Source organism: Uloborus diversus, chromosome 4 (assembly GCF_026930045.1).
Source record: "Uloborus diversus isolate 005 chromosome 4, Udiv.v.3.1, whole genome shotgun sequence".
NCBI classification, from domain to species: Eukaryota; Metazoa; Arthropoda; class Arachnida; order Araneae; family Uloboridae; genus Uloborus; species Uloborus diversus.
In genome coordinates, this window is record NC_072734.1 from 103551332 (window position 1) to 103578962 (window position 27631).

At 34.7% G+C, this 27631-nt stretch overlaps 1 protein-coding gene across 1 annotated transcript in view; it reads right to left on the minus strand.

The window, feature by feature from the left end:
- Nucleotides 1–14257: 14257 nt before the first annotated feature.
- The window catches only part of LOC129220739 (uncharacterized), a 75712-nt gene continuing 62338 nt past the window's right edge, over nt 14258–27631 (minus strand). The window contains exon 3 of the mRNA XM_054855169.1: nt 14258–15946. Within this exon, the coding sequence (XP_054711144.1) occupies nt 15014–15946 (933 nt within the window). The 3' untranslated portion in view covers nt 14258–15013. The remainder of the gene's footprint in view (nt 15947–27631) is intronic.

Consider the following 27631-nt stretch of genomic DNA (forward strand, 5'->3'; position numbering starts at 1 on the left):
TTGTCGAATTAGATTTTGTAAAAGCGGAAAAGTTTGCACGTTGTGTAGGAAACGTCATAATCAAGCTATTTGTTTCAAACAAGAAAATAAGAGGGTAGGTCAAAATGAAAATAAAATTCGTAGTGCTAACAAATCCGAAGTACTTGTAAATAGTAGCGAGACTATTTCTAATTATATAGCGGATAAACAGAAGCAAGGTGTACTATTGCAATGTATTAAAACAGAAATAATCGGGAAAGATTCTTCTGAAGTAATTTTTGGTATTTTCGATAATGGTTCTGAAAAATCTTTCATTTGCAAAAATATTTCAAAGAAATTAGGTTTAAAAGTGTTAGGTACAGAAAACTTAAGCATATTTTCATTCGGATGTAGTATTCCAAAGCAACAAGTTTGCAAAAGGGTCGAAGTGAATTTAAAGAATTTAGTAGATGGGTCTAGATGTAGTATTGAAGCATTAGAAATCGATGAAATCTCGAAGGGAATGATAAGTTTACCTAATGAAAATATATGGAAAGATTTAAACTCGATGGGTTACACTTTAACATACAGTGTGGATGAGCTAACGTGTAATAAGAAAATATCGCTGCTTATAGGAGTAGATAATTATTGGAATTTAATTCATAAAACTGAGCGATTAAATTAGTCTTTGGTGGCGATAGAAACAGCCTTAGGTTGGTCTGTACAGGGAAATTTAGACAATAATACGTTAACTTCAGTGAATTTAGTCCTTCATTCAGATGATTCTATTTCGTCTGAATTGAAACGATTTTGGGAATTGGAAAGTTTAGGTATACGGGAAATGAAAGCGAATGTTCTCGGTGTTAGGGAAAAGGAAATCTTGAATGATTTCAGTAATTCTATTCAATTTTCAAATGGGAGATATTGTGTGGAGTTGCCGTGGAAACCAGAAATGAAGGAAAAATTAGCCGATAATAAGGAAAATGCAGTTAGGCGTTTTCAGGGGTTGATTAAAAGGTTTGGAAATAGTCCTCCATTTTTTGAAACTTATAAGGGAGTGATTGATAGCTATCTTGGAGAAGGTATAGTCGCAGTTCCGTCATTAGATAGGCTGTCATCTAATCAGGGATTTTACTTGCCTCACCATGCGATAATTCGTGAAGACAAATCGACACGTTTGCGAATTGTGTTCGATGGCTCTGCTCATGAGGATGGACAGTTTTCACTAAATGAATGTCTTTTTAAAGGACTGAATTTATATCCAAGTCTTTTTGAGCTGTTGCTAAAATTTAGGCAAAGTAAAATCGCATTTACTGCTGATATAAAACAAGCATTTCTACAAATTGAGATATCCGATTCGGACAGAGATTTTACTCGATTTGTTTGGAAGAATGATTTAAAATCAGAAGAAATAACTGTGCTTCATTTTAATCGCGTTTCATTTGGACTAAAACCCAGCGCGTATCTCCTATCTGCAACCCTGAAATATCATTTTGAGACTTCGTGAACAATATCCTAGCACTTGCGAACTATTGTTAAGCTCCATGTACGTTGATGACCTGATTGGGGGTCGAGAAGAAGTAAATGAAGCCTTTCAGACTTGTATTGAAAGCATAAAAATTCTGAAAGAAGCTGGCATGGTGCTTTGCAAATGGAAGACTAATTCGCGCGAATTAATTTCTCTGATGAAAGAGAACAATATTGACTGTGAACAATCCGACATTAGACTCCAGCAGTATGATTCTTCTTCGAAGGTGCTGGGTCTTATTTGGGATCCAGGAGAAGATGTTTTCAAGTTCTGTATGAAAGAGCTAGCTCGAATTCTAACCTACCGTATCAGCACAAAGCGGTTCGTTCTGCAAGTGGTGGGTCGTATTTACGATCCTATAGGATTTCTCGCGCCTTATATCATCATCGTGAAGTGTATTCTTCAAGAAATTTGGAGTTCCGGTGTTGATTGGGACGAAGAGCTGCCGAAACCATTGGACCACAGGTGGCAGATGTGGTGCGATGAAGTTGAGAACTTGAACAGTGTAAAGATACCCAGATGTTATCTGTATGAGTTAAAAACTGATCATTTTTTAAATTTTGAAATTCATTCTTTTTCAGATGCATCTGTTTCTGCTTATGGTACTGTATTATATTTACGTGCCGTTGCACAAGATGGTAGAATTGTTACTAGTTTTATTTGTTCTAAAAGTAGAGTAGCACCCCTTAAATCCCTTACATTACCAAGATTAGAATTAATGGGTGGAACATTGTCAGCAAGATTAGTAAAGCAAGTAAGTGTTGCTTAAAATTTAATACAAAATGTTTTTATTGGACAGACTCTACTATAACACTTTGTTGGGTCAAAAGTAATTCTTGTAAATATAAGCAATTTGTAAAAAATAGGGTTGAAGAAATTCAAAGGTTAAGTGATCCTAATATGTGGTTCCATTGCCCTGGTAAACAAAATCCCGGCGATATAGTTAGCAGAGGCATGTATTCAGCAGACCGGGCAAAAAATAGTTTGTGGTGGAACGGACCACCATGGTTACGACGACCATCTGAGTGTTGGCCAAACATGAGTACAGAAGTCGAACATGATGTCGGAGATCTTGAGTTTCGTAAAGAGTTTGCAAGTACTGTACAAAATAGTTGTGTTGTAAATCCTCCTGAATATTTATTAGATTTAAATAAGTATAGTAGTTTGACAAAAGTGTTAAGAATAACTGTGTTTGTTAAACGATTTATTGCTAAATTAAAAAAACATGTATCGAATACAGGAACTATTTCTGCAGTTGAAATGAAAGACGCAGAAGATTCCTGGATTAAGTTTGAACAAAATGTTGTCTATTCTTCGGAATTACAATGCATTAAAAATGATAAGCAAATTTCTAAAACTTCTAGTCTTTTTAAATTAGCTCCCTTTTTAGATGAAAATAATATTCTACGCGTAAAGGGTAGACTGGAAGAAAGCCAGTATTCAATAGATGAAATTCATCCTATAATTTTACCAAAACAATCTAAATTAACTGAATTGTTAATTATTAGGGAGCACAACAAGATATTTCATGGTGGGGTGTCTGCTACCCTTGCCAGAATTAGACGTAAATTTTGGATTTCGAAGGGTAGACAAATTGTGAAAAAGGTTATAGGGAGATGTTTGATTTGTAAAAGGTACTCCTTAAAACCGGCAAAACAAATAACGGCGCAACTGCCGCAAAATCGCATAATTGATACTCCTCCCTTCAGTGTGACAGGAGTGGATTTCACTGGTCCAGTTTTTGTTAAATCTGAAAAAAGTAGCCCACAGAAATCTTACATAGCTTTATTTACTTGTAGTGTAACAAGGGCAATTCACCTTGAATTAATCACGAATATGACTACGAAAAGTTTTATTTTAGCATTAAAAAGATTTATAGCTAGAAGGGGTAGTTGTAAATTTCTAATTTCTGATAACGCAAAGACTTTTAAAAATACAAATGACATTTTAAAAGGGTTTTCTAAAATTGTAATAGCTAATGAAGTTAAAGATTTTATTGCTTTAGAAGGCATAACATGGCAATTCATAGCCCCTCATGCTCCATGGTGGGGTGGATTTTATGAAAGGTTAATGAAAAGTGTCAAAGATCCATTGCGAAAAACCCTTGGCAGAGCGCTACTTAATTTTGAGGAAATGTCAACTATTCTTTCGGAAATTGAATTTGTTTTAAATAACAGACCTCTTACTTACGTTACTAACGATATAAATGAACCAAAGCCCTTAACTCCAGCCCATTTTTTGTATCCAGGACAGGAAAACCCTAGTTATCCGATCTATTTTGCAGAAGTGTTTAGCGAAAATTCAAGTAGAGAAAATTTAACTAGAAGGAAATTATTCATGACTAGAATTCCGCGTGAAGTTTGGCGCAAATTTAAAGAACAATATCTTCAATTACGCAATGCTCATAATTTCTTAAATCCTCTGCCAGAAACTAATTTGAAGCAAAATGATATAGTATTAGTTGAAGGGTTAGAAAAATCAAAACTACTTTGGTCACTAGGTGTGATTGAAAATATATTTATTGGTCGTGACGGAAAGGTACGTTCCTGTATGGTGCGTACTATAAAGGGACTCTACAGAAGACCAATTCAACTGCTGTATCCCTTTGAAGTTTGAGTTTGTTCAATTATATTAATTTATCATGTTTGTAAATTTATTCTATTATTTTGAAGTATGAACAAAATTTGTTAAATTGGTTACTATTTGTTGATTTAATATGAACATTTTAATTCTACGAGTTTGTAAAATTTAAGTTTGCAACACATTCAATTAGAATTAAGATTTCAGTTATTATTTGAACTTTTATGTGTACAGTGTACAGGTGGGGTGTGTTGCAAATTATGCTAATTTCTTCTGATGGCGCTGCTGCGCAGCCTATATAAGAAAGCTTAATTCGTCTGTTTTTTGGTTTTTTGTTGTTCTGTTGTCCAGATAAGTGTTGTGGACAAAATAAAGTATGGTTAAGCAAAAAAGAGTCTAGTTTCTTGCGAGTAAGAATTTCGGAAAATGATTATTGATTTCGGGGTCAAAGGTTCCATCTTCGTTAATGTCGCTCTGATATGGTAGAGAATTGAGACAAGTTTGTCCATTTTACATTGGCCCCAAGCTAAAGAGCATTGCAAGCCCGCTTTCCTGCATTCGCATCGCGAACCACAACCACTCTTGCAGTTGCAGAAAATTGTATTTAGCAAATCTTCTGGAGCAGGTGATAAAATTGTCAGGATAGGCTCCAGAAAATCGTTTCGCATTGCCCAACCCCATACCTGGGGTTCCAAATCATGCCCTAACCAAGTTTAAACTTGATAATATACACGTTTGAAATGTTGATGAGCAGCTGCACTTGTTGGTGGAATATTTGAAAGCTGCACAGGTTTATTAAGTTTTGTAGATTTGTCGTTGCATATAACGAAGATGATAGACTTTTCACAGATTTCGGGGCATTATAGACTGCCAATAAAGTTTGAGTTACTCTCTAATAATCTCTGGGCCGAATAATTTTCTTCCTCAAATGCTGCAGCTAGTTCATCCAAATTTGTCAGTTTCTCAAAAACTTTTAAAAATGATTTTTTTTCCTTTTCAAAAAGAGCAGAAGTTGTGTCACAGCCACTTAATGCGTGCAGAAATAAAATATGTGTTTTGGAATGAGGATAATTATCAAAACTTTTAGTCGAGTATATTTCCGTTTTTACATTTCCTTTCCCAACTTTTTTAAAGAAAATTTCTTGTTCGTAAGACAGTGTACGCCCAATTAAAATGACAAGTAAATCAATATCTTGTCCTATTATAACTGCAGTTTTTTCAGACTTTGATTCTTCAATTGCAGTTTCAACAATAAAAACATCCGCATCATCATTTAATGCATGAAGAAAATGATAAAATATAATATAATAGTTAATAAAAATTAACAAATATTTATAATCATTGATTTATCGATAGTTCATCAACTATATATGGTGAGTTTTCGACCGGAGGCACCGGTCGAAAGGACCGGACCGGACCGGAGGCACCGGTCGTCGGTTTAGTTGACCTGAAGTGATCTTGTGACCGCGCGCCCTCTATCTCGAAAACGGTTCACTGTATAAAAAATTTTTTAAACAAAATTTGTAGAGAATATTGTGTTCTGCAATATTGATAATAAATAAAAATAGCAAAAAACCCATAGAAAATGAGATAGTTACAAAAAAAGCGCAAAAAAAAAAAAACAATTTTTGTGACCTTTGACCTTGAAATTTAATAGTTGCGTACACCCTACCATATGTAGGTTTTGAGACATCTTTCAGGGTGTCAATATACAAGTATTTACAGACTTACAGCTGGGTATCTCGAATTCTGAGATTCTTACCTAATTTAAACTTAAATGATTGGACTAATAGATAAAAAAACATTTAATAATACTTATTGCAAAAAAGCTTAAACCAATAACTTTAGTGAAGAATTTATTTTCCTTCTTCATGAAACAAACAAGCATAACATCAACCACAAAACTATGTTTCTGCTGACTGTGTGAATCAAATGTACAGGGTGCGACAAAAAAAAAAAAAAAAAAAACCGGGAAAGCAATTTTCCATGAAACTTTATTAAAAATGAATAAATTAACAAAACACAAAAAATAATATGAGTAGACCTTTAGCAATCAATAAATTTAATTGGTTTCAAACTAGCAGCCTTTTTCAGTAATACAGAGATACAACTGCTTATTAAATTTTTCATTCAAGGGCCAAAGTCCTTTAATCAATCCTATTCCCTATAAAGCAATTGGTCTAGAGAGTTCAAACTTACGTGTAGTTTAGGGTAAACCTTCGACTCCTAAATAGGCCATACAATGTAATAAATGGGATTGAGAGCTAGAGAGTAGAGCGTTCACTCAAAAGATAGTATCATGCCAAAAAAAAAAAAAAAAAAACCTTCGCCTTGCACCATTATTGTCTTTTTGCTCATATGAATCGGTGTGGATCAAGGAAAATGTCCAGTTTACATTGCTGAAGTGCTCTTAGGCCGACAGAAGTACAATAACTTCTAAAATGTCCTTCTGGTTCACTTTTTGATTCATTTTACGGCCCTCATCCACAAAAACTAGAGATTTTTTTTTCCGCTTGTGCCGATTCCATCACAGACCATGCCTGATTTCGGATTTTGGCGATATTTAACATTTTTTAAGGTGCCTGGCTACAGACCAATTCTTATTGTTCTGGAGGATATGAGCTGGTTGAATACTATCTCTTTCGGTGTGGCTTTGCGGCCCGTCTAAACGTTTTTGGCATCTTTGGAGTCATACAAATGCCTGAACTTTTTGGAACTCGTAAAACTTCAATTTGAGCTGTTTTTTTCCCTTAGTCGCACTTATCGGTCAAAAATTCCCATCTTACGAAAGACTGCTCTCGTGGAAACCCAAGGATTTTATTGAACTCACTTTTGGATGACCTGATGATTAACTCAAATGTTCAGTGTTCATTTTGTCAACTTTCCGGACATCGACTATCATTTCCAAGCCACTCGAAACGACATACCGTTTCAAATACTGTTTGCCGGGGCACAACAAGCAAACGAACTGTCGTTATACTTGGTTAAACAACTTAAAACAGCAAGTATTTTATCTAAAATTGTAAGAAAACCGAAAAACAATAAATAAACTAGGAAATATATTGTAAACTATTTTCTAATCAAGTGAGAGACAAAAATAAATTAGGCACTTATTAAAATGAAATTACTTTACTTTCATCCGATGATGCAATTTTCGTCCGATGTTTTTTTTGCTGCACCCTGTATACTGCCGTGCTAAGCAAAAAAGTGGAATTTGAAGTTGGGCTCAAGCTGATATATTGTGTTTAAAGTTTGGCTCTTCCATATATTTGATTCAGATTTCTTTTCTTTTTTCTTTTTTTTTTTAAGTTCTTGATCAAATGACCATAAAACATTTTATTTATTATGTAAAATACGAAATAGAGAACAACTTGGTTCTAATAAGTCAGTTTTGTTCAAAAGTGCTGGTATGAAAACATTTACTACTGTGCTTAGCACGGCCATGTGAATAAACTGAAACTCTTAAAGTTTTGGTTCCGCTTAAGAAAAACCAATTTAGCTTTGATTTCTACTTAGCCTGGGTTGGAAAAAATCAAAACTCAATAGCTTTTATTTTCAGACAGTAACACTGTATTATTATTTTTTTTTTTTCAAAAAAAAAATGTTTGAGAGTCGAAAATTTCAATTAATATTTCAAGTTTCAAAGGCAATCTAAAATATAAAATGTAATTTTTCTGATTAGACCCACATTACCCAATATTAATGGTTGAATAACGACTGGACTTATTTCTGGTGTTTGACCATGAAAGCTCTCAGTTATAAAACAGAAAGGTTCTTTTTTCTATTTAATCGTACCTTTATGTGTATTTCTGTCAAGCAGAAAATGAAGATGTGTGAATAGCATATATTTTTTAATGCTTAACCCTTTATATGTTCCAAGAAACACAGAGCTATTAAGAAACCCTAATTTTATTCATAAAAAAATCAAAATTTCCATTTTTTCCAAATTTTTCCGAAAAAACCCCGGTAAGAAACCGTTTTTTTTTTCCACCATTTCAAAATTTCCGGAAATTTTACAATACTACACAACTCGAAAACGGTATGTCCTAGAAAGTTTAAATTTGGTACGTGGACTCACCAAATCAAGTGGGGTCTAGTTGTGCACCTTCCCTTTTGGTTGCATTCGGATGTTCCTAAGGGGGTCTTTTGCCCCTTTTTAGGGGGAAATCATCGTTAATTTCGATGTAAACTCAAGCGGTGTTATAACTTGGCGGACACTTGGCGATATATCGCCAGTCTTTTGGTCGCCAAGTTTTGTTACCAACTTGGCGACAAATTTGGCGATTTTTTTTAAAAATCTGGTTTTGATTTGGCCACTGTTGGTGATATTTAGAGAGTAAACTATTAAATCACATTAAAATTGCCAATAATGGGAAATTGGCATTAAATTGGAGTAAAAGGAAGTCATGTGATGCACATATCAGCTCGTTTCCCATTAAGATCGATTAGTTGTTATTTTGAGATTCACCCATAATAACTCTTACTGCAGTGGCGTTAGGATAAACGTTTCAATACGTATTTTGTCATGTAACACCTTGAGAGAAAACGCTAAGAAACCTGACGTTCTGGAAAAATATAGAGGACTTAAGTTGTATGAACTCTACTTTCTACCAATTATTTTAAAGTATTAGAAATGTTATTTGAGTTATTTTGTGCTACGAAATGTTGCGTATCAGAAGTTAGTATCTATTTTTGCAGTCTCAAATTACAAAAGTAACGTGGCACATGAGATTATGCAGTAAAATTGAATTCAAAACAGAAATATGTCGGAAGAGAATCAACGAAGAAGGAACACGACTTGCAAATGAGCAGTTAGATTCCTGTTATGAGAAGAAAATGAGCTTAAGGAAAGAACAAAAGATCCGATGAAAACTAAATAAATTGCTTTTATTTTTTAATGATAAAAATATCTTTAGAAAGGCTTTTTCCTACAAAATTAACTTTCTTTAATTGTCCTCCCAGTGTAGATACACAAATCTATGAGCACAAAACAGTGAAATAGAAATACAAAGACAAAATCTGAAGTTACGCAGACAATAACTAAACGTTTCTAAAAGATAACATCAAATAATATCAGTGATATTAAAATGCTTAAAAAGTCAAGAATGTGTAAAAAGTTTGCCAAAAGGAGTTCCCTTCTTGTTTTCCCAATACACGCATTAATTCTAAACATTATAACTGCTAAGTTTATATGAAACATTTAAAAAGTTTCCCTTCTCCCCGAAAGGTATCTGGAACGAGTTTATAGAAAGTGGCATTCATTTTAATTAACTGATGAATTTTTTTTTTTTAAGTGTGAATTTAATGTGATTTTCAGGCGAAGCCGAAAAACAATAGTACGAGTGAACTTTCCAATTTTCTAAACTATTGTTCAGTGATATTTTACATAAAATATTTGAACCCAGGAATGTTCACCATAAACTCAGATTTTCATTCGTGCACTTCATGGAGAAATGTTCTATTGCTGCTAAATACGACAGTGATCCTCATAAGATTTTGAATATCTCTGTAAACTCTGGTTTTCAGGATTTAATCTTCAGCAAATGGAGAGTCTAACAGTGAACCATTGGCGTATGGGTGAGGACGGAAGCTTAACAACGTCATCCGTCAGAAAAGAAGACGAAGGTTTCTATTCCTGTGAAGTAGCCAATGGCGTCGGAGAAGAACTGAGGAAGACTGTTCGTATAGAAGTTCAAGGTTAGTGAAAAGATGACTATTGGAACTCTAAGTTTTTAATTCAGTCTAAAATGTGGAATTTTTTTTCAAAAATGAATAAACAGAACACAGATTTAGTTTTAATAGAACCGAAGCAACATCTTACAATACGGTCACCGCGTTTATCTTCCCGCCCTTGGCAGATGGGTGCCACAGGATCCACCGACTTTTCTCAACTAGTAGGGTAAACCGGGGCACGTTTACGCAGTGCCCTTTTTACTTCCTTTTACAAAAAAGGAATTAATGTATTCGCGAAAAATTTTTCACTCGAAATTCGGCCTTAATTTCCATTTTGCTCACCCCCAAATTAATGTTGAGTTTTTTTTCAACCCGACCACACGTGAATATGTGCCTAGGAACGTACAGACACCCGAAATATCCATTTTGACGACCCCAGAGTTAATTACAACGAATTTTTTCGTGACGTCTGTATGTACGTATGTGCGTATGTGTGTATGTATCTCGCATAACTCAAAAACGGTATGTCCTAGAAAGTTGAAATTTGGTACGTAGATTCCTAGTGGGGCCTAGTTGTGCACCTTCCCTTTTGGTTGCATTCGGATTTTCTTAAGGGGGTTTTTTGCTCCTTTTTGAGGGGAAATCATCGTTAATTTCGATGTAAACTCAAGTGGTGTTATAATTTGTCGGACACGTGGCGATATATCGCCAGTCTTTTGGTCGCCAACTTGGCGACAAATTTGGCGGTTTTTTTTTAAAATTTGGTTTCAATTTGGCCACTGTTGGTGATATTTAGAGAGTAAGCAATTGAATCACATTAAAATAGCGAATAATGAGGAAATAACATTAAATTGGAGTAAAAGGAAGTCATGTGATGCACACATCAACTCGTTTGGGGGGAAATCATTGTCAATTTCGATGTAAACTCACGTGGTGTTATAATTTGGCGGACACGTGGCGATATATCGCCAGTCTTTTGGTCGCCAAGTTTTGTCGCCAACTTGGCGACGAATTTGACGATTTTTTTATGGTTTCGATTTGGCCACTGTTGGTGATAGTTAGAGAGTAAACTATTAAATCACATTAAAATTGCAGATAACGGGAAATTGACATTAAATTGGAGTAAAAGGAAGTCATGTGATGCACACATCAGCTCGTTTTTATTTAGGAAAAATGAATAATAAACTAAAATTTATTTTCAAATATTTCCTTTATTTGCATGAAAATTTACTTTATCAACGAACTGAAATTGACCAACCAAAATGTGCATAATTGATGCTCGGATTGATGATAAACGTAAAAACTAGAGTTTAGCTGATATTTTGAATCTACAAATTATAAAATTTTAATTTTTGAAGCTACAATTAATTTAAATCAAAATTAAACACACACCACACACACACGCACATACCCAAGCGTGCGCGCACTGACAAGCATACCAAATTTATTTTGTAGTTTTAAGTTTTCACTTCTGTCGGCAATCCCATGACTGCCGTCCGATTTTTCAAACAAGGCGTGGTCTTTATGTTGTCACAAGTGATGAACTTTGGCGTGTACTCCACCGGCGCATTGAATGCTTACGTTTGCTGTCTACCACGTTTCCAGCAAATGATAATTCAGAAGCGAATTAAATATTGTGCTCTACGCTTGCTATCAACCATATCGTTGCCAGTACATGTGAGTAAAGATGTGAATTAAATATTGCGCTCTGCGCTAATGGCATCAGTGAATGGTATTTCATCTCTTGTGATGTCATGTGCAGAGGCGTAAAAAATAAAATTGAATCTGTGCACCGATTAAAATAACTTTTCTAAAATATTAAACTTTGTCAAATTATTTAAAAAATGTTCAGTTCCCATGTTTTTAAGCATGCTCTTTCAGAAAAAATCCTTTTAAAATTTCGGAAACGAGCCCATTGCGCTAAAACATTTCATACACCTATCCTTATATATTATTTCTGTAGCCTGTTTTTGGTTTCTACGCCAGATTTTCCTCAATTCTCAATCGATTTCTTTGATTTACACCTTATTTTAAAGCTTCTGGCTACTGACGAAAAATAGACCCACGGTCTAAAAATTGTTTTTTTTTTTTCAGCCAGAAACAGAATGTTTTAAAGAACCAGAATGAGGTTTTTGGTTAAACTTATAACTTTAACTTGCACTATGACCGACAGAGCTGAATAGCTTGATCGGCAGAGCGTCCTCCTCGTAATCAGGAGAATGCGTGTTCGGGCTCACGTCCGGACAATCTGCATCAAAAAATTAGAAAAATATCGCGCATTACAAGAACAGTGAATAACAAATATGAGGTAGAAACGCTCCTAGCTGTTATGAAAACTTGATGCAACACGGAGCTAAATTGATACTCAATTGTAAGGTTTTTTTTCTAAAGCTTTGGCTCCGGGAAGAAAATTAAAGCATAATGTAAGCGAAAATATAAGTATCAGGTTTAAGATTTCAGATTACATTGGAATTGTTTTTTGTTCAGCAAAATATAATAAATCGTATGTTGAAATATAGATTCTTCTAATGAGTTTTTGACTTTTTGTACAAATAAAAAAAAATACTACCTCAATTTAAAGTGTAATATATATATTTTTCTTCTTTTAGCAAAAAAACAAATAGCGTATCACATTTTTACTACATTTGAAAAGCTACGCTTAGAAAAGAACTTAGTTCAAATTATTTTGTATTTTAAACGTGCTGTTAAATGATGAACACGTGCCGCCATCTAAGTCGTAACGGTTCAAACAGCCTGCGATAACAAATTTAAAAAAAAAAAAAAAAAAAAAAAAAAAAATTAAAAATAAAAACACTTTTTGGCAAGAAAAAAAATTTAAAATTACCTGTGTTTTTTTTTTTTGGTACAGCGTTCGGCTATAAACTGTCTGAACTTCGGGCCAGTTCGGGCTGTCCGACATAATAGAAAATTTACAGTAATATTACGCATTACATGTACTCATAACATACAACAGATAACACACGTAATAAAATAAATGCAGTGGGAATGCTATTTGTTGTTTCGACTCCTTTATGCAGGCTACAGTTATTATTCATATAAGTTGATTGCTAATCGAAGGGTGTTCTTCCCTTTTTTTAAAGCTTTGACTCCGTCCAGACCACTGAGCATAATGCAAGCATAAAAAAAAAGTATTAGATATACCTCAAGGGAATCCTTTTTGTGCAGAAAAACATTTTCATTGTATGCTGATATGTAGATTTTTTCAATAGCAGTGTTCGAACTTTTGTACAAATGAAAAAATACTACGCCAAATTAAAATTACGAGTTCCAACCAGTAAATCTTTAATTATTTATTCGTATACGATATAAAACATTAAAATTATTATCAACTTCATTAGTAAGAAATCATTTTCTACTCCTCTGCTTTCGGCTGAAAAAAAAAAAAAAAAAACATTTTGTCTACTTTCGAAAAATTACACTTAAAAAACGGACTCAGTTCTACTGGTTTTGGTTTTGAATTTTAAGTGTTCGATTAAAAGAAAAACAAGTGCGGGCTTTTAAGCCGTACAGGTTAAAGAAGCCTGCTATGGGAAATTGTTGAATATTCAAAAATAAAAACACTTATTTTTTCAACCGAATTTATTACTTCTCTAGAATGTTTGTTTCAATCACTACGTGAGATCTTCCTCATTCTTTAATCAAATTCCATGTTTTACGAATAATTTTACATCGTATCATGCTGGCTAATGACAAAACATAGACGCATGATCTTATTATATTTTTTTTGGCGAAAAACTTTTTTTACTGTGTTTTATTACGCATTCCTTCAATGAATAGCATTCGAAAAGGAAGGCACAGTTGCTAGGTTTGTTGGAGCGTCGTACTGTTAATCAGAATGGCGCCAGTTCGAATCCGTGCCACTAAATACCGCTTTAATGTTTCTTTTTTTTCCGTCAGATGCTCACATGGGCAGGACTGTATTTGCCAGAACCTGTTTTTTCACATGCAAAATTACTGATTTTTTCACGTGTCACTCAGTCACACTTTTAATGATATTTATATTTGCATTGAAAATACGTACAACCAAAAGGGGAGCGATGATCAAATTATCACGACGTTGTATTTAACGAGGTTTTGTTGCTGATGTCTTCAAATTACATGCCTTCTCTTGTGCGCTTACTTTTTCCCGTTTACTTTTTTCCGTTTTTCTTCATAATATTCTTTCTTTGAAATTTTTAAAGAGCGAAATGCCTTATGAAACGATTCGGAGTACAGTGCGGAGTTCCGCACGGGTCGACTAGTTATGAAATTAATGCTTTCTCTCAATGAATTGATGACGTATTCATATTAAATATTTAAATTTAAAAATAATACTTTAATCAGTTTTTATCTGTATTTTTTCAATTACAGATTGATATTTATTCTTTGGATGATTTCATTTTAAACACAAAAATATGTCAGCTGGAAAAAAAAATGAGGTGAATCCAAAAGAGACTAAAAATGAAGTTTTTAAACATTTTTTATTAAAGAAACCACAAACATTCTGATGACGTTTTATTTACATTTTCTTCAAAAAAAGAAAAAAAGCATATATGCATATAACTGTTGCTGATCCCCACACAGAGGGGAGCTCATTTTACGCAAAGTTTTCCTTTGTTTGATTACCCAAACAATTTTTAATGAAAATATTGCACTCCTAAAATGTTATGTCAACTCTTTCATATTCCAAAAATCGTTAGGTAACGATCTGTTGCTTATTTACATATTTTAAACACAAGTTATAACTTAGTGGTCTATCAAGTTTTATTTATTTTTTAAAATTATTTTTGGGAAAAAAAGTGGAATGCTTTAAAATAGATTTGATTTTAAGGAAAAACAATGAAATTTTTTAAGTGAATATTTACGAAATCGGTATTAACATTTATCGATGCTTAAATCCTGGATAATCCTATTTGACAGGAATATATTGAAACACAGGCTTACAATTACGTACTCGAAATCCATATTTGAACTTACAACTTCACATGGCAGTTTAGGAAAAATTGGCGTAATCTCACTTAAAATATGAGATGTTTTCGTGAATGAGTCTTTTTTTTTTCCGTTAAAAAAGAAGGAAAGCCGAGATTATTGTGCCAGCACCTCGGAATAATTTTTCATGCAACTCGCCTGGAGTGCGAATCCTAAGTTTTTTTTTCTCCTATGAAACGACATTGGATATTGTTTAACACTTGTTGATTTGTCAAAAATCAACACGTATTTTTCTCTTCAAAAATAAAGAGTTCTAGAGTCCACATAGTTTCTTCAGAGACGGAATCACCGTTTGATTATCCACACCTGTCTTCCTCCAGATTCATCAAATGCAGAAGTGATTTTGTACTTTTTGAGTTTCGTTGAAGATCCTGATGTAGTGAGAGAATCCGTTTTCTTATCGTCAGAAAAATAATTTCCTTTGGATTTATTCTTAGACACAATTACAAACACTTCGGGATTACTGGCTGAGTTGCTGGACACATCAGTCGAAGCGTCTCCATTATAATCAGCATGGACAGGGGGAGATAGCAGAACTTTTTGGGGCGATTGCGATAATTGCGATAATTGTGACAAAGCATCGCCATAGATTTCACTACCTCCGTTCGATGACGTCACATCTGGATCCTCAATCACTAACACTGATGGATAATTTTGCTCAGTTTGCTGCTGTGGGAAGTCCAGTAGTTGCCGAACAACACTATCCGCTATGTTCAAGGAGTCGATGGAGGCTGGTCTACGCACCTTCGAAGGAATACGCACAGCTTTTATTTGGAGATCAGAAGACATGGGTTTCTGGTTATAGTGACTATGGTGGTGATTGTTGTAGTGGTTATAGTGGTTATAGTGATCATTTACAAGCGCCGACAGCACTAGAGATGACGGAGCAGCAGACAGTGGTGGTAATAAGGATATGCTTGATGGTGGTAGATATCTGGATTGATGGGATGGATAAGGTCGATATGGATGTACCCCATAAGGAACTGTGGAGGCTCTTGAAGGTGCAGGTGATTGAAACATTCCTGGTGGAGGTGGAAGGTACTTTGCATGATGCCTCTGCGCAGCAGCTTTCATCGGGTCTTGGCGCATGAGATTCATGAGGGGCTTCAAAGGATTGAGTGAAAATTTTGACGTGCCTGCACGTCGAGGAACTTTTATTCGGTTCAGTTGGCCTTCTGCGGCAATGCAAAAGCATGTTATTAAAAGTAACAGTAGAACCTGCAAAAGAGAGGAAGCATTTTAGAGACAAAAATTTATATTAAAAAATCGATCAGTTTTTTTTTTGATTGAAGTCGTATTTAAAAGCAATTTTGTGTGGTTAGTAAGAAAACTAAACATTAAAGAAAATGTCATACTGTATTTTGAACGCTCTTAATTTTAACAGTTCAACTGTGGCATTAGTATGGGTATCTTTTATCAAAAATGGAAAACGTGTACGATAAGTTAGAAAATGTCTACTTCATAAAAATGAAATAAAAGAGTTAACTATAACCGTCAATGTTTTGTTACAAGTGAGAAAATCGATTACATCTATATTTTAGTCAGTAAATAAAGATATAATAATAACAATAATAAGAGATAAAATAAAATACTAATATTGACAAAAAAGAAAAATATAGTATAATTTGAATAAATGTACAGTGATCAAAATACCATGGTTATTACTAAGTGTTAAAGTCCTGTTTTTTTAATACACTAATATTTTTTGCGCACGAAACTGACTCGAACATCAGAACTTGAGCGTTTGAATTGCTCGAACTGGGTTTAGATTATGCAAGCAATACAAGGAGTTAAATTGAAATGCAATAAATAATTTTGCTACATATATGCATTTTCCGAAAAAAAGCTAAGTTTCTTTCGGAAAAGAAGTAAGAAATTTTTTCTGATTAGGGAACACAAGAATAGTGTAAAGATGAAAAAAATCTAAATGAGTAGCAATCGAAATAGCATAGTGAAACATGTTTTTTGATGCATAAATCGTTTGCCCTCGTCTTCCCGTTGTCGGAATATAAGAGCTTAAAGTTGGGCGGCATTTGGAGAAAAGTTGCCGTTTCTGGAAATAGTGATCAGATGGTCGATATCTTTGAATGTTGACAAAGCTACAACAACTCTTCAGTACAGTTCAAGCTAAACTTGGCGACTTTTAAAAAAATACCGCCAGACTGTAAGACCTTATATTTCGATAACTGTGGGATGAGGGCGAATGATTTTTGCGCCAGAAAACATTTCACTATGTTCGTTTGAATACTATTTATTTAAAAATATTTCATTATTACACTAATGTATGGTTTTCTGGTTAAATTATTTAAACGTATTTTTTACATTAATCCAGAAATAAGAAATTGGATAGAATGTTTCAAACGTAGATTTATGCTATTGTTGAAAAATACGTTTTTAGTTACATATACTTTTAGTCAATTTTTCGTAAAGCTAAGTAAAAAAAATAACAAAGAAAAAGCGTGAAAGAATATTAATTATAAAAAACTCGGTAAAAAAAGGGTCAAAAATATTTTAAGTATTTAAAAGAGAACTATTAGAAAGTAAGAACTTGAAAGTAGAATTTTGAGAAAAGGAATTGTGTGCACCGGTCCATTTGTCCTGTTGCCATAATGACTTCTGATAGAATCGTACGATTTGAACAAACCCCTTTCCTCTTCGAAAGATCTCGGCCGGGTTACCCCATTCCCATATTTATTTATTTTTTGTATGAATAATTTTTTTGTCCAAATTTGAACAGTTCAAAAAAGTATTTACAATTTCCCCGTAGGGCCAACTGTTAAGATTTTTTGAATTGTTTCGAATTTAAATCGGAATGAGGAATCGTGGCCGAGAACTTTCGCATATTTTTTTCTTTTCCTGAATCTGGCAATTCCTTCAAAAGTAATGCGGTGAGAGGGGAGGAAAGGGAGGGGGGGCAAGATCAGCGGACCGATAGACATACTGATGTACACTCATCTGCTTATATCATAACCCTATTTTCTATCTTGCTTTAAATTAAAAAAAAAATTTTTTTTTTCACTTTTTGTTTGTTTTTAGTAATATTTTTACGATACATTATTCCTTATCTCATATGTATGTGTTAACTTTCTAGGAAAGTAGACTAAATAAAATAATAGTTAAAAAAAAAAAAAAAAAAAAAACACGCTCTAGTCGAAATATGATCTAAAAAGTAAAAATTAATCATTGGATGTTAAGTATGAAAAAATGATTGACCAAACAATTAACTTTAATGTAACCGTGGGATGCTGTCTATTTACATTTTTGAAAAGACAACAAAGGGAGGAAATTAAAGATGACTGATATGAAGCCCCCCCCCCCCACGCTTTTTTTTACATTAAAGTTAATTTTTGGTCAGTTATTCTATCATACTTAACATACAAAGATTATTTTTACTTTTTAGTTCATATTACGACAAAAGCGTGTTTTTTTTTTTTTTAAATAGTTTTTGAACTATTATTTTATCCTACACATTTTTTTGTTTTACTTGTTTAACGAAAAAATATTTATTATAACATAATTCAAGATTTTCTACACTCATTAAATCCTCCTCCCTACAAATGACTGAAGGGCTCGGACTAAATTTGTAACGCGGATCTCTCGAACTCCAAAAATAATAATGATACTCCTTAAATAGTCGATCTCTAAAAATGTTCAACTGCTCCGATAAGTTCTCTGTCGAATAATTGTCGAATCCAGCTAATCCTCAACAGTCATCAACGTATCTGTGCGGAAATAATATTTATATTACTTTAAATTTTTGAGAAACATTTTAATAAATCAATAATGACCGTGATCAACGATGAAGTTTCATTTTAAAGCTTACCTTCATTTTTGCATGGAATTAGTTAAAAACGAACCGATTATAATTCGATGTTCCAATTGCCTTGGAACATTGGAACATATCTGATGCAGAAAAATCAGGCGCTTCTATCGATATTTAGATCTAATTGTTGCGAACATTTTTCGTCTTCGTATTAGTGCATTTATGTAAAATATTGATTAAAATTGGAATAAACGAATAATTAATAGTTAATTAATTAATTTGATTATAAAATATTGCATTGTCATTGGGTCTGAGGTCACATGCCAAATCCTATAGAAGGAAGTGGCCGAAGTTTGAGTTGTAAGATTCCGTTACAAGATACATACAGGTGAAGCTAATAAAAGCGTGCTAATAATAATACAAATAATTGATTCTTGCAAAACAAAAGTAGTGTTAGGACTATATTTCGTTAACTATTGTACTGTGACAAGATGATAAAGTACGTCAAGTTTAGTCATTAAAAACATTTTCAAAGCTATCTTCTCTATTTGCGCGAAAGGGTTCTTATTTCCGTGACGCTTCCCATTTCCGCGCAAATAATACCCTGTTCATGGCATCCCTTCTTTTTTCAGTAAAATTATCAATTAATACATTAATTAACTGCTGACTACTTGGCTCCATAACATTTGTTCAAAGTTCATTCTCCTATTACAAGTTCGTCTAATAGTTGTTTTAACGAAATATTTGTCTTTCATAATTCTCGCTTATACCTTAAAATTGTAGTAAAGGATATAAAATGCCAAAATTTCTTTTTTTTTTCACTGTTAACAAAATATATCACCTGCTTTTATTTTACAAGTTTAAACTTGAGCATGAAAACATATAAAGATCATTAAAAGTCAACAGCAGGTTTCGGGCGCTCAAACGAAAATGATCCCCATTTTCGCGCAAATGGGAATCTCGAAACTGGCACCAATCATTCAAGACCGTTGAAAAACAAAAGTAATCCTCATATATAATAGGGAGTTCACTGATCGAGTAACGCTCTGACGTCCTCAACAATGAAACTTGTGCCATAGCTTGATAATTTGATAATATTTTTTGGTAATGTTTACATGCAGGGGAATTCTTTATTTTGACGAAGCTGAACTGGATCCGTTCAATTAACTGTTTCACTGGTAAAGCTGTCGTTTTAGGAGAATGAAGAAACGAAAAAGTGGTCAACCATTGAGAAGAGATAAAATGGAAGGAGTGAAGACTTTCATTAATGAAACTAAGACCCCAAGTCACGTGATAGATTTTAAAGCAAAGCATTGGAAGAAATCAGGTTTCTTTCGCTTGTTTCATGCAAAACGTGCCAACCATTCATCGTTGTTGAGTCACGTGACTTGGGGTCTATGGGTCAGCTTTTGCTTTGCCAATGATTGGACTTGCTCTCTCCATTTTGATTCCTGCTCTAAGTGGTCAACAATGAACGCTACCTACCGGAGTTTAGGGCTAATCCACTGGAGTTAAGGTTAAAGTTTCAACTATCGAAATACTCTGGCCTCAAAAAGTCAAGGTACAATATGTTTTTCGAAGCTCACCATTAAGAAAATGGCAGTAACAACAAAATGCATAGTTTGCATGAATGATAATTTCAAACCATTAAAAAAAAAAAAACGATAGCTGGCACTTTTTTATATATATATATATATATAGAAAAGAATATATCTTTAAGAATGAGAAAAAAATATGCAAACAGCAAGCTTTCGTACTTTTGGGTGTAAGTTGTGTTAATTTTCAACTGTTGTTAGCAGTTTCGGTGACAATAGTCAATAGAGTTTAGAAAATGTCTCAGAGACGTCGTTTGCCGATTCGTTAAGGTGGCGGGCAGTTGGATGGATGGAAATCGGATTGTCTCAGACTGATGCTGCTAGACGTCTCAATGTATCTCGTAGTGTAGTTCGGCGACTTTGGGATCAATACCAATCCGAAAATTCTGTGTCTAGAAGACCTGTTCCAGGCCGAGTTTGAGATACAAGACTTGTAGAAGACGGTTTTCTAATTCTTTCGGCCCGAAGGAGATGAACCACTACTGTGCCGCAGCTCGCTGCAGACCACTTTGTAGCATCAGGAAGAAGAATCTCTGCTACAACGGTGCGAAGTCGTCTTCACAATGCAGATCTCTATGCAAGACGAGCAGTTGTGTGTGTTCCCCTCAACGGACCACAGCGAAGGATCCGCTTATGCTGGGCAAGAGAACATATTTCCTAGACCCAGCAGCAATGGGCTTCTGCGCTGTTCACAGACGAGTCCAGATTTACATTGGAGAGTGATTCAGGGCGTCTACTGATCTGGAGGGAACAGCGCACTAGATACCATCAATACAACATTGTAGAAAGGCGCAGTTATAGGAATGGTGAAGTCATGGTTTGGGCAGGGATCTCGCTCGGTGGTCACACTGACCTTCATGTGTTCCATGGTGGAACTTTGACTGGTCTGAGATATCGGCATGAGGTCCTTGATCCATATGTCCGCCCATATGCTGGTGTTATTGGTAATGACTTCATTCTGATGGATGGTAATGCACGACCTCACCGAGCTCGGATTGTGAGGAGTATCTTGAGGACCACGGTTTGGAACGAATGGAATGGCCAGCTAGATCTCCAGACCTGAATCCGATAGAAAATCTTTGGGACTTTCTTGGCAGACAGGTTGCTGCTTTAAATCCTCCTCCAAGGTCGTTACATGAGCTGGAACAAGGCTTACTCTGTGTTTGGTCTTAGCTTCCTTTTCCGGTATCCGACAACAGAATAATCAGCATGGAAAACCGATGCCGCCAATGCATTCAAGTTAGGGGGGACACATTCCTTATTGGAACCCGTTTTTGTATTGTTTCTATCACATTTTACTACATAAAACTGATGTTCTGTTTTCTTCAAGAATGGACTTTTCCTCAAATATTGCTTTTTTGTTTTAAATCGTTTTTGCAATACACTTATACAAATTTCTATGACGCATTCAGTATAAAACTATTTATTGCACATATCTTCCAAAATTTTTGTTTCTACGTTCATTCATTTGCAAATTAGACGCAAAAAACCGGTTGTACCTTAACTTTTTGAGGCCAGTGTATCACCCACCAAACAGGCAATTGCTTCGTTCAAATGTAGAAGCAATTTTCACCCGTCATACCTTGACGGGCGTTTTCTAGACAAGAAATTTTGTTCTACTGCCGAAGTTAATACTTTCTTTCAGTACTTGTGAACAAAGTACTAACCACACATTAGAACTGTCTACCTCAAACGATATCAATACAAGTTTACCGGGACATATGCACATAACCAGATGATTATTTCATCCGCCTCCTCATGAAGAATCCGCACCCCAAGTGCGCTATTTGAATCATTCCAGAAAATCACATTCTCCTGAAGTTGAGCTGCTGCCTACCTTTAAATATTTCAATGCAAGCTGTCCGGGGCATTTTCATATAACCAGACGATTATTTCATCCTCCTCCTCATGAAAAATCCGCACCCCAAGTGCGCTCTTTGACTTATTCCAGAATATCGCATATTCCTGAAATTGAGCTTCTGCCTACCTTTAAAGATTTCAATACAAACTGCCCGGGGCATTTGCACATAACCAGATGATTATTTCATCCGCCTCCTCGTGAAAAATCCGCATCCCAAGTGCGCTATTTGAATCATTCCAGAATATCGCATTCTCCTGAAGTTGAGCTGCTGCCTACCTTTAAATATTTCAATGCAAGCTGTCCGGGGCATTTTCATATAACCAGACGATTATTTCACCCGCCTCCTCATGAAAAATCCGCACCCCAAGTGCGCTCTTTGACTTATTCCAGAATATCGCATATTCCTGAAATTGAGCTTCTGCCTACCTTTAAATATTTCAATACAAACTGCCCGGGGCATTTGCACATAACCAGATGATTATTTCATCCGCCTCCTCGTGAAAAATTCGCATCCCAAGTGCGCCGTTTGAATTATTCCAGACTATCGCATACTTCTGAAATTGAGCTTAATCATTTTCATATTACGCAAGAAACAGATTATGCCGGCACACATGCAAGCGTTCACTGTTTTACGCCGAAAGCGTTTCCCTGGCGTTACATCACAAGTTTCTTCTGTCGTAAAGAAGTAAAAATAGGAGAAAATAGCGATTCATTGTGTTCTGCATGGATCCACGAATTAGACCTCAACCTCGAAAATCAGTCTAGCGGCGGATGAACGCCGGTTACTTTTCGAGGCCGCAACTCTTCCGTTACTAATGTCTCCGATTACCATTTCTCTCCTGCCCAAGAGATGGCAGAAAAAGGGCGGGATTATCGGAGAGAATTAGGAACAAATAGAAATATCTCTTCGAGGACTGATGAAGATCGTGATGTGATGTTACCGCGAGACTAAACACTCTTCCTTCTCTTTCTACGAGGAAAAAGTGGTTCGGGTAAATAAATTAGCTTTTGAAGCATTTTGGAAAACCTTCACTTACGTTTACTGTTCCATTTTCTCACGAGTTGTGGATGGAAATTGAGTAATTGATTGATGGGTGAGTTACTATTCTGGAGCAGCTGTGTAAACTATGTCTGGTAAAAATTTGTCGGACGCGTTCATATAGTATTACTAAGCTTAAAAGTCAGGCGCTTTCGATTTCTTTTATGATGAATACTTGCTTTTTGTGAGCTTCAAAATCTCATTAGCAGTTAAAATTTATCAAATTTAGGTTCCTATGGACACTCTGGATCATTTGATGTTATCTGTCCGATAACTTTGGAAGTCTTTAGATTGCCATTAAAATTTAATTTCCTTTAATCGTTTGATTCTCAGCCTTTTTTTGGAACAAAGTCACACCTTGTATTAAGATGAATTTCGCGGGGCAGAACGCATTCAAAATTTAGTGATATTTTTTTTCTAAATAACATAAACAAAACACGAAAAAGGAACAAAAATTGCAAATCAAGAATTGTTGTTATTACTACATGCTTATTGAACGCGAAGTTTTCTCCCATCTCTTAGAAACCAATTTCTGACCATTTGGCTCTGAATTTGCAACAATCATTCAATGTTGAATTAAGAAGATCGATTGTTTTGGAAACAGAACATAGTTAATATATTGAACACAAAAACGGGTCACATGAATGAGTCGCGCGGGCCTTATATCCTGTATAGAGTTTTGGCTGTAGGTTGATGGGCAACACTGCCATACTATTTCACAGTTAATGGTATACGGAGTGGTGTCCATCCCCCAACAGAGCAAGAGCTCACTGCCCTAAATATCATAAAGACCGCCCACAGCGAAAGCGCCCCCAAAACAAAAGAAAAAACCCCTCAAAACACCCCCCTCTAAAAATTTTAATGACGCAGTCTGCGCCATGACCCCCGGGCACCCCTGGTATACGTATAAAGCTACAAGTATGTCTACACTCACATTCTTTTCACCTTCCAATAGCAAAAAGAGAGATGAACGAAACGCATGAACACATGAACTACTGCATGACTTTTTAGAAGTTGAATTATCTGAATTTTTACTGTGCATCTCACAGCGCACGTGTTTTCATCACCAAAGGACACCCGAACTTACATCTTTGGGAGGAGGGAAATTCTCAATTTGCCGTATAGAACTCCAAATTTTGCCGAGTGATTAAATTAGGCACAATACACTGCCGCAAAAAAATCTTTACATGTGGTTGGAAATTAAAAACCTGAAATACGTCTCTTTTTCACTGAAATCCCCCGAAAGAAGTGAACATTGCTCAACTTATCAGAGTCACACTGTAATGCTACTTTTTGTCGTCAGTGGTTATTTTTATGAGAATAGTACGTACATTCATGTAGTATATGTTCCTATCAAAAAACAACAACAAGGTTCGTTTCTGTTTAAAATACACACGGATTTCAATCAAATGCTAAACCGTTTTCATGAAATTTGACAGACCACTTTAAAAATAACATTCTGACACGAACATTTGAAATGACAATTTTTTACAAATACAATATCTTTTTTTTACGAAAGTGCAAGCGTTATCAAAACTTTTTGTACATAATTAATTTTCTTATTGCATAAAGCTGTTCTTACAAAAAAAAATCTAGTGGACTGAAAAATCAGAATGATATCGTCGATAGAATGAGTTACATGTACTTCAGTATCTTTCAAAGAGAAAAGAAAAACAATAAAGGATTCATCAGTGGTGACAATATACAGGGTGATTCAAAAAGAATGGTAGGGTTTTAAACATGTATATTTCTAAGAGTAAAAATGATTTTAAAAAAAAATCAGATTTTTAAACCATTCTGAAGATGTTCGATGTGGCACCTGTTTTCAAACTCCTGTCACACCCGTTGTATAGCATGTTCACCGCCACAGAAGCAGGTGCTGCAGCGATCGATTTTTTAGTTTGTTGAGATTCGTAGGTAAGAAGCCACAAACACTATCTTTTGCATATCCATACAGGAAAAAAATACATGGTGCTAAGTCTGGTGACCGAGAGGAGTAATCATAAAATGCTAAGTCACATCTCCCTTAACAGTCAATCTGTTGAGGGAGTGTTGTGTTAAAAAAGATTAAATCCTCGACATGCCAATGAAGTAGCCTATTGAAACTTTACAACTGGCTCTTTTATTCAAGCTCCACTAGAGAGCTATCGGTTCAACTTAATATTTTCATGTGACTACACATACTGACTCCAGGATATTGTCTTTACTGTCAATTGTCATGTTTCTCAAAAAGGACTTTGCATTGGAATGAAAACCCTGCACGCTGTGAACAAAAAGCACAGAAACTTTTAAATAACTACAAAGATATGTTGGTATTCTGTTTCAATAAAAATGGATACAAAATTTTAAAAGAAGCAATCGACCATATGCTATGGTTTAAACGCATTGCAAACGTTTTTTACTGGGTGATTATAAAAAACGTTTTTTCAATAATTTGTTGCTGGTCCCTAGGGTTGTTCAAATTTTTTTTTCCGAGCTAAAATCCAGGACACCTCTTATTTTTTTAGACTTACTAATAGTATTATACTGTAAGAGTTTTAACTCTTACTCAAACTTTAAGGGGTGCTCAATGATCTTTTTATTTTAACATTATCCGTAGTATAGAAAATGCTACAACTTTAGAAAGATTTAATTTCCCCAGCTGTTTTTTACACCAATTTACATCCCTGAAACTCAAGTTCACGGAGGTGCCGAATAACCACACTAAGTTTTTAAAGCAATATCTATCTTCTTGTTACTTCCTTTTACAAAAAAGGAAGTATTGTATTCGCGAAAAAATTTTCACTCAAAAATCGCCCTTAATTTCCATTTTGCTCACCCCCAAATGAATGTTGAGTTTTTTTTTTCGATTCGACCACATGCGGAAAAGTGCCTAAGAATGTATAGACACGCGAAATATCCATTTTGACCATCACCGAGGTAATTACAACGACTTTTCTCGTGACGTCTGTATGTATGTGCGTATGTGTGTATGTGCGTATGTGCGTATGTATCTCGCATAACTCAAAAATGGTATGTCCTAGAAAGTTGAAATTTGGTACATAGACTCGTAGTGGGGTCTAGTTGTGCACCTCCCCTTTTGGTTGCTTTCGGATGTTCCTAAGGGGGTCTTTTGCACCTTTTTGGGGGAAATCATTGTTAATTTCGATGTAAACTCAAGTGGCGTTATAATTTGTCGGACACTTGGCGATATATCGCCAGTCTTTTTGTCGCCAAGTTTTGTCGCCAACTTGGCGACAAATTTGGCGGAGTTTTTTTTTTTTCGTTTCAATTTGGCCATTGTTGGTGATATTTAGAGAATAAATATTGAATCACATTAAAATAGCGAATAATGGGGAAATGACATTAAATTGGAGTAAAAGGAAGTCATGTGATGCACACATCAGCTCGTTTTTTTTCTACAAAAATATCACAACTTCAACTACGGCTGAAAGTAAACACTCCCTTGTATCATGGAAAATAAAATTTGATGTCATTACTGCCAAGTGTTAATGAGGAATGGCATTTTGTGTTTAGGTAACGGAGGTGAGAATTTATTGTGTGACATGACTCCTTGTCCTTAAAAAACGAACTAAAACACAATATTTAAAAATTAAATATACTTAAACAATTAGTATTTGAGACACTTGTGAAAGGAAGAATAAATAAATAAGTACATACTTTTAACTAAACAAGTTATTAAGCAACGTAAGCAGTCACACAAGGTGTGTGACATATCACGGAGGTGAGAATTCACATGTTGTGAACCAAAAATATACTAAAATAAAAATTGTAATTAAAAAATTGTTGGCAGATTTAAATAGATGTATTTTTGATGAAATTAAAAATTATTGTTAAATTAATTGTTCCTTAACGTTTTTACTGTAAAAGGCGTGTGACAGAAAAGTTACACTTTTTGAAGAATGACCTAAAAATATCATAAAATGTTATTATCACTATTTTGAATAAAGTACATAAAAATTGTTTTTACGCAAACAGGTAAAAATTCCCTAAGACCGAACAAATTTTCTTGCAGATGATATTTAATCTCGACCAGAGGTTGAAATTCTAGCTGCAATACATTGTGGGTGGGTTACGAGAATCAGTGCACCTTTCGTGAGTAAACGGATCGGTCACGAGAACCACAGGGTTTTGTTCATTGGTAGTGTGGCTCTGGTAAGTTGATGCTTGACCTCGGAGAAGCGCATTCATATCTGGGCCGAAAGCGGAGAAATTCATAGGTTGGTGTAATAATGATAATCGTAAAGTATCACGATTTGTTAGTCTTTTTGTTGCATGATATTTAGTAAAAGTGAAGCATCTGAAAAGATAGACTGAAATTTATCCAAATTAGTAACTTTAAGAGACAAGGAGTAATCGACATAGAAATCTGAAAAAAAAAAAAAAAAAAGAAATCACAAACCTGACTGCAATTTTCCATCTGTCAGAAACAAATTCAAGGCAAATTCTTTTGCATTTTATTGACTAATTTTTAACAGAAAAGTTAGCAGTCGTTGAATTGAGAGTGCTCAGACGCTCGGAAAAAGGGCTATTTTATATTACTATCATCAATGAAACATTTTTTTTAAAACAAATATATCACAATTATTTTGACTGTAAGTTTCATTTAATATACGTATTGTTGTTAAGCGTATTATTTTTGATG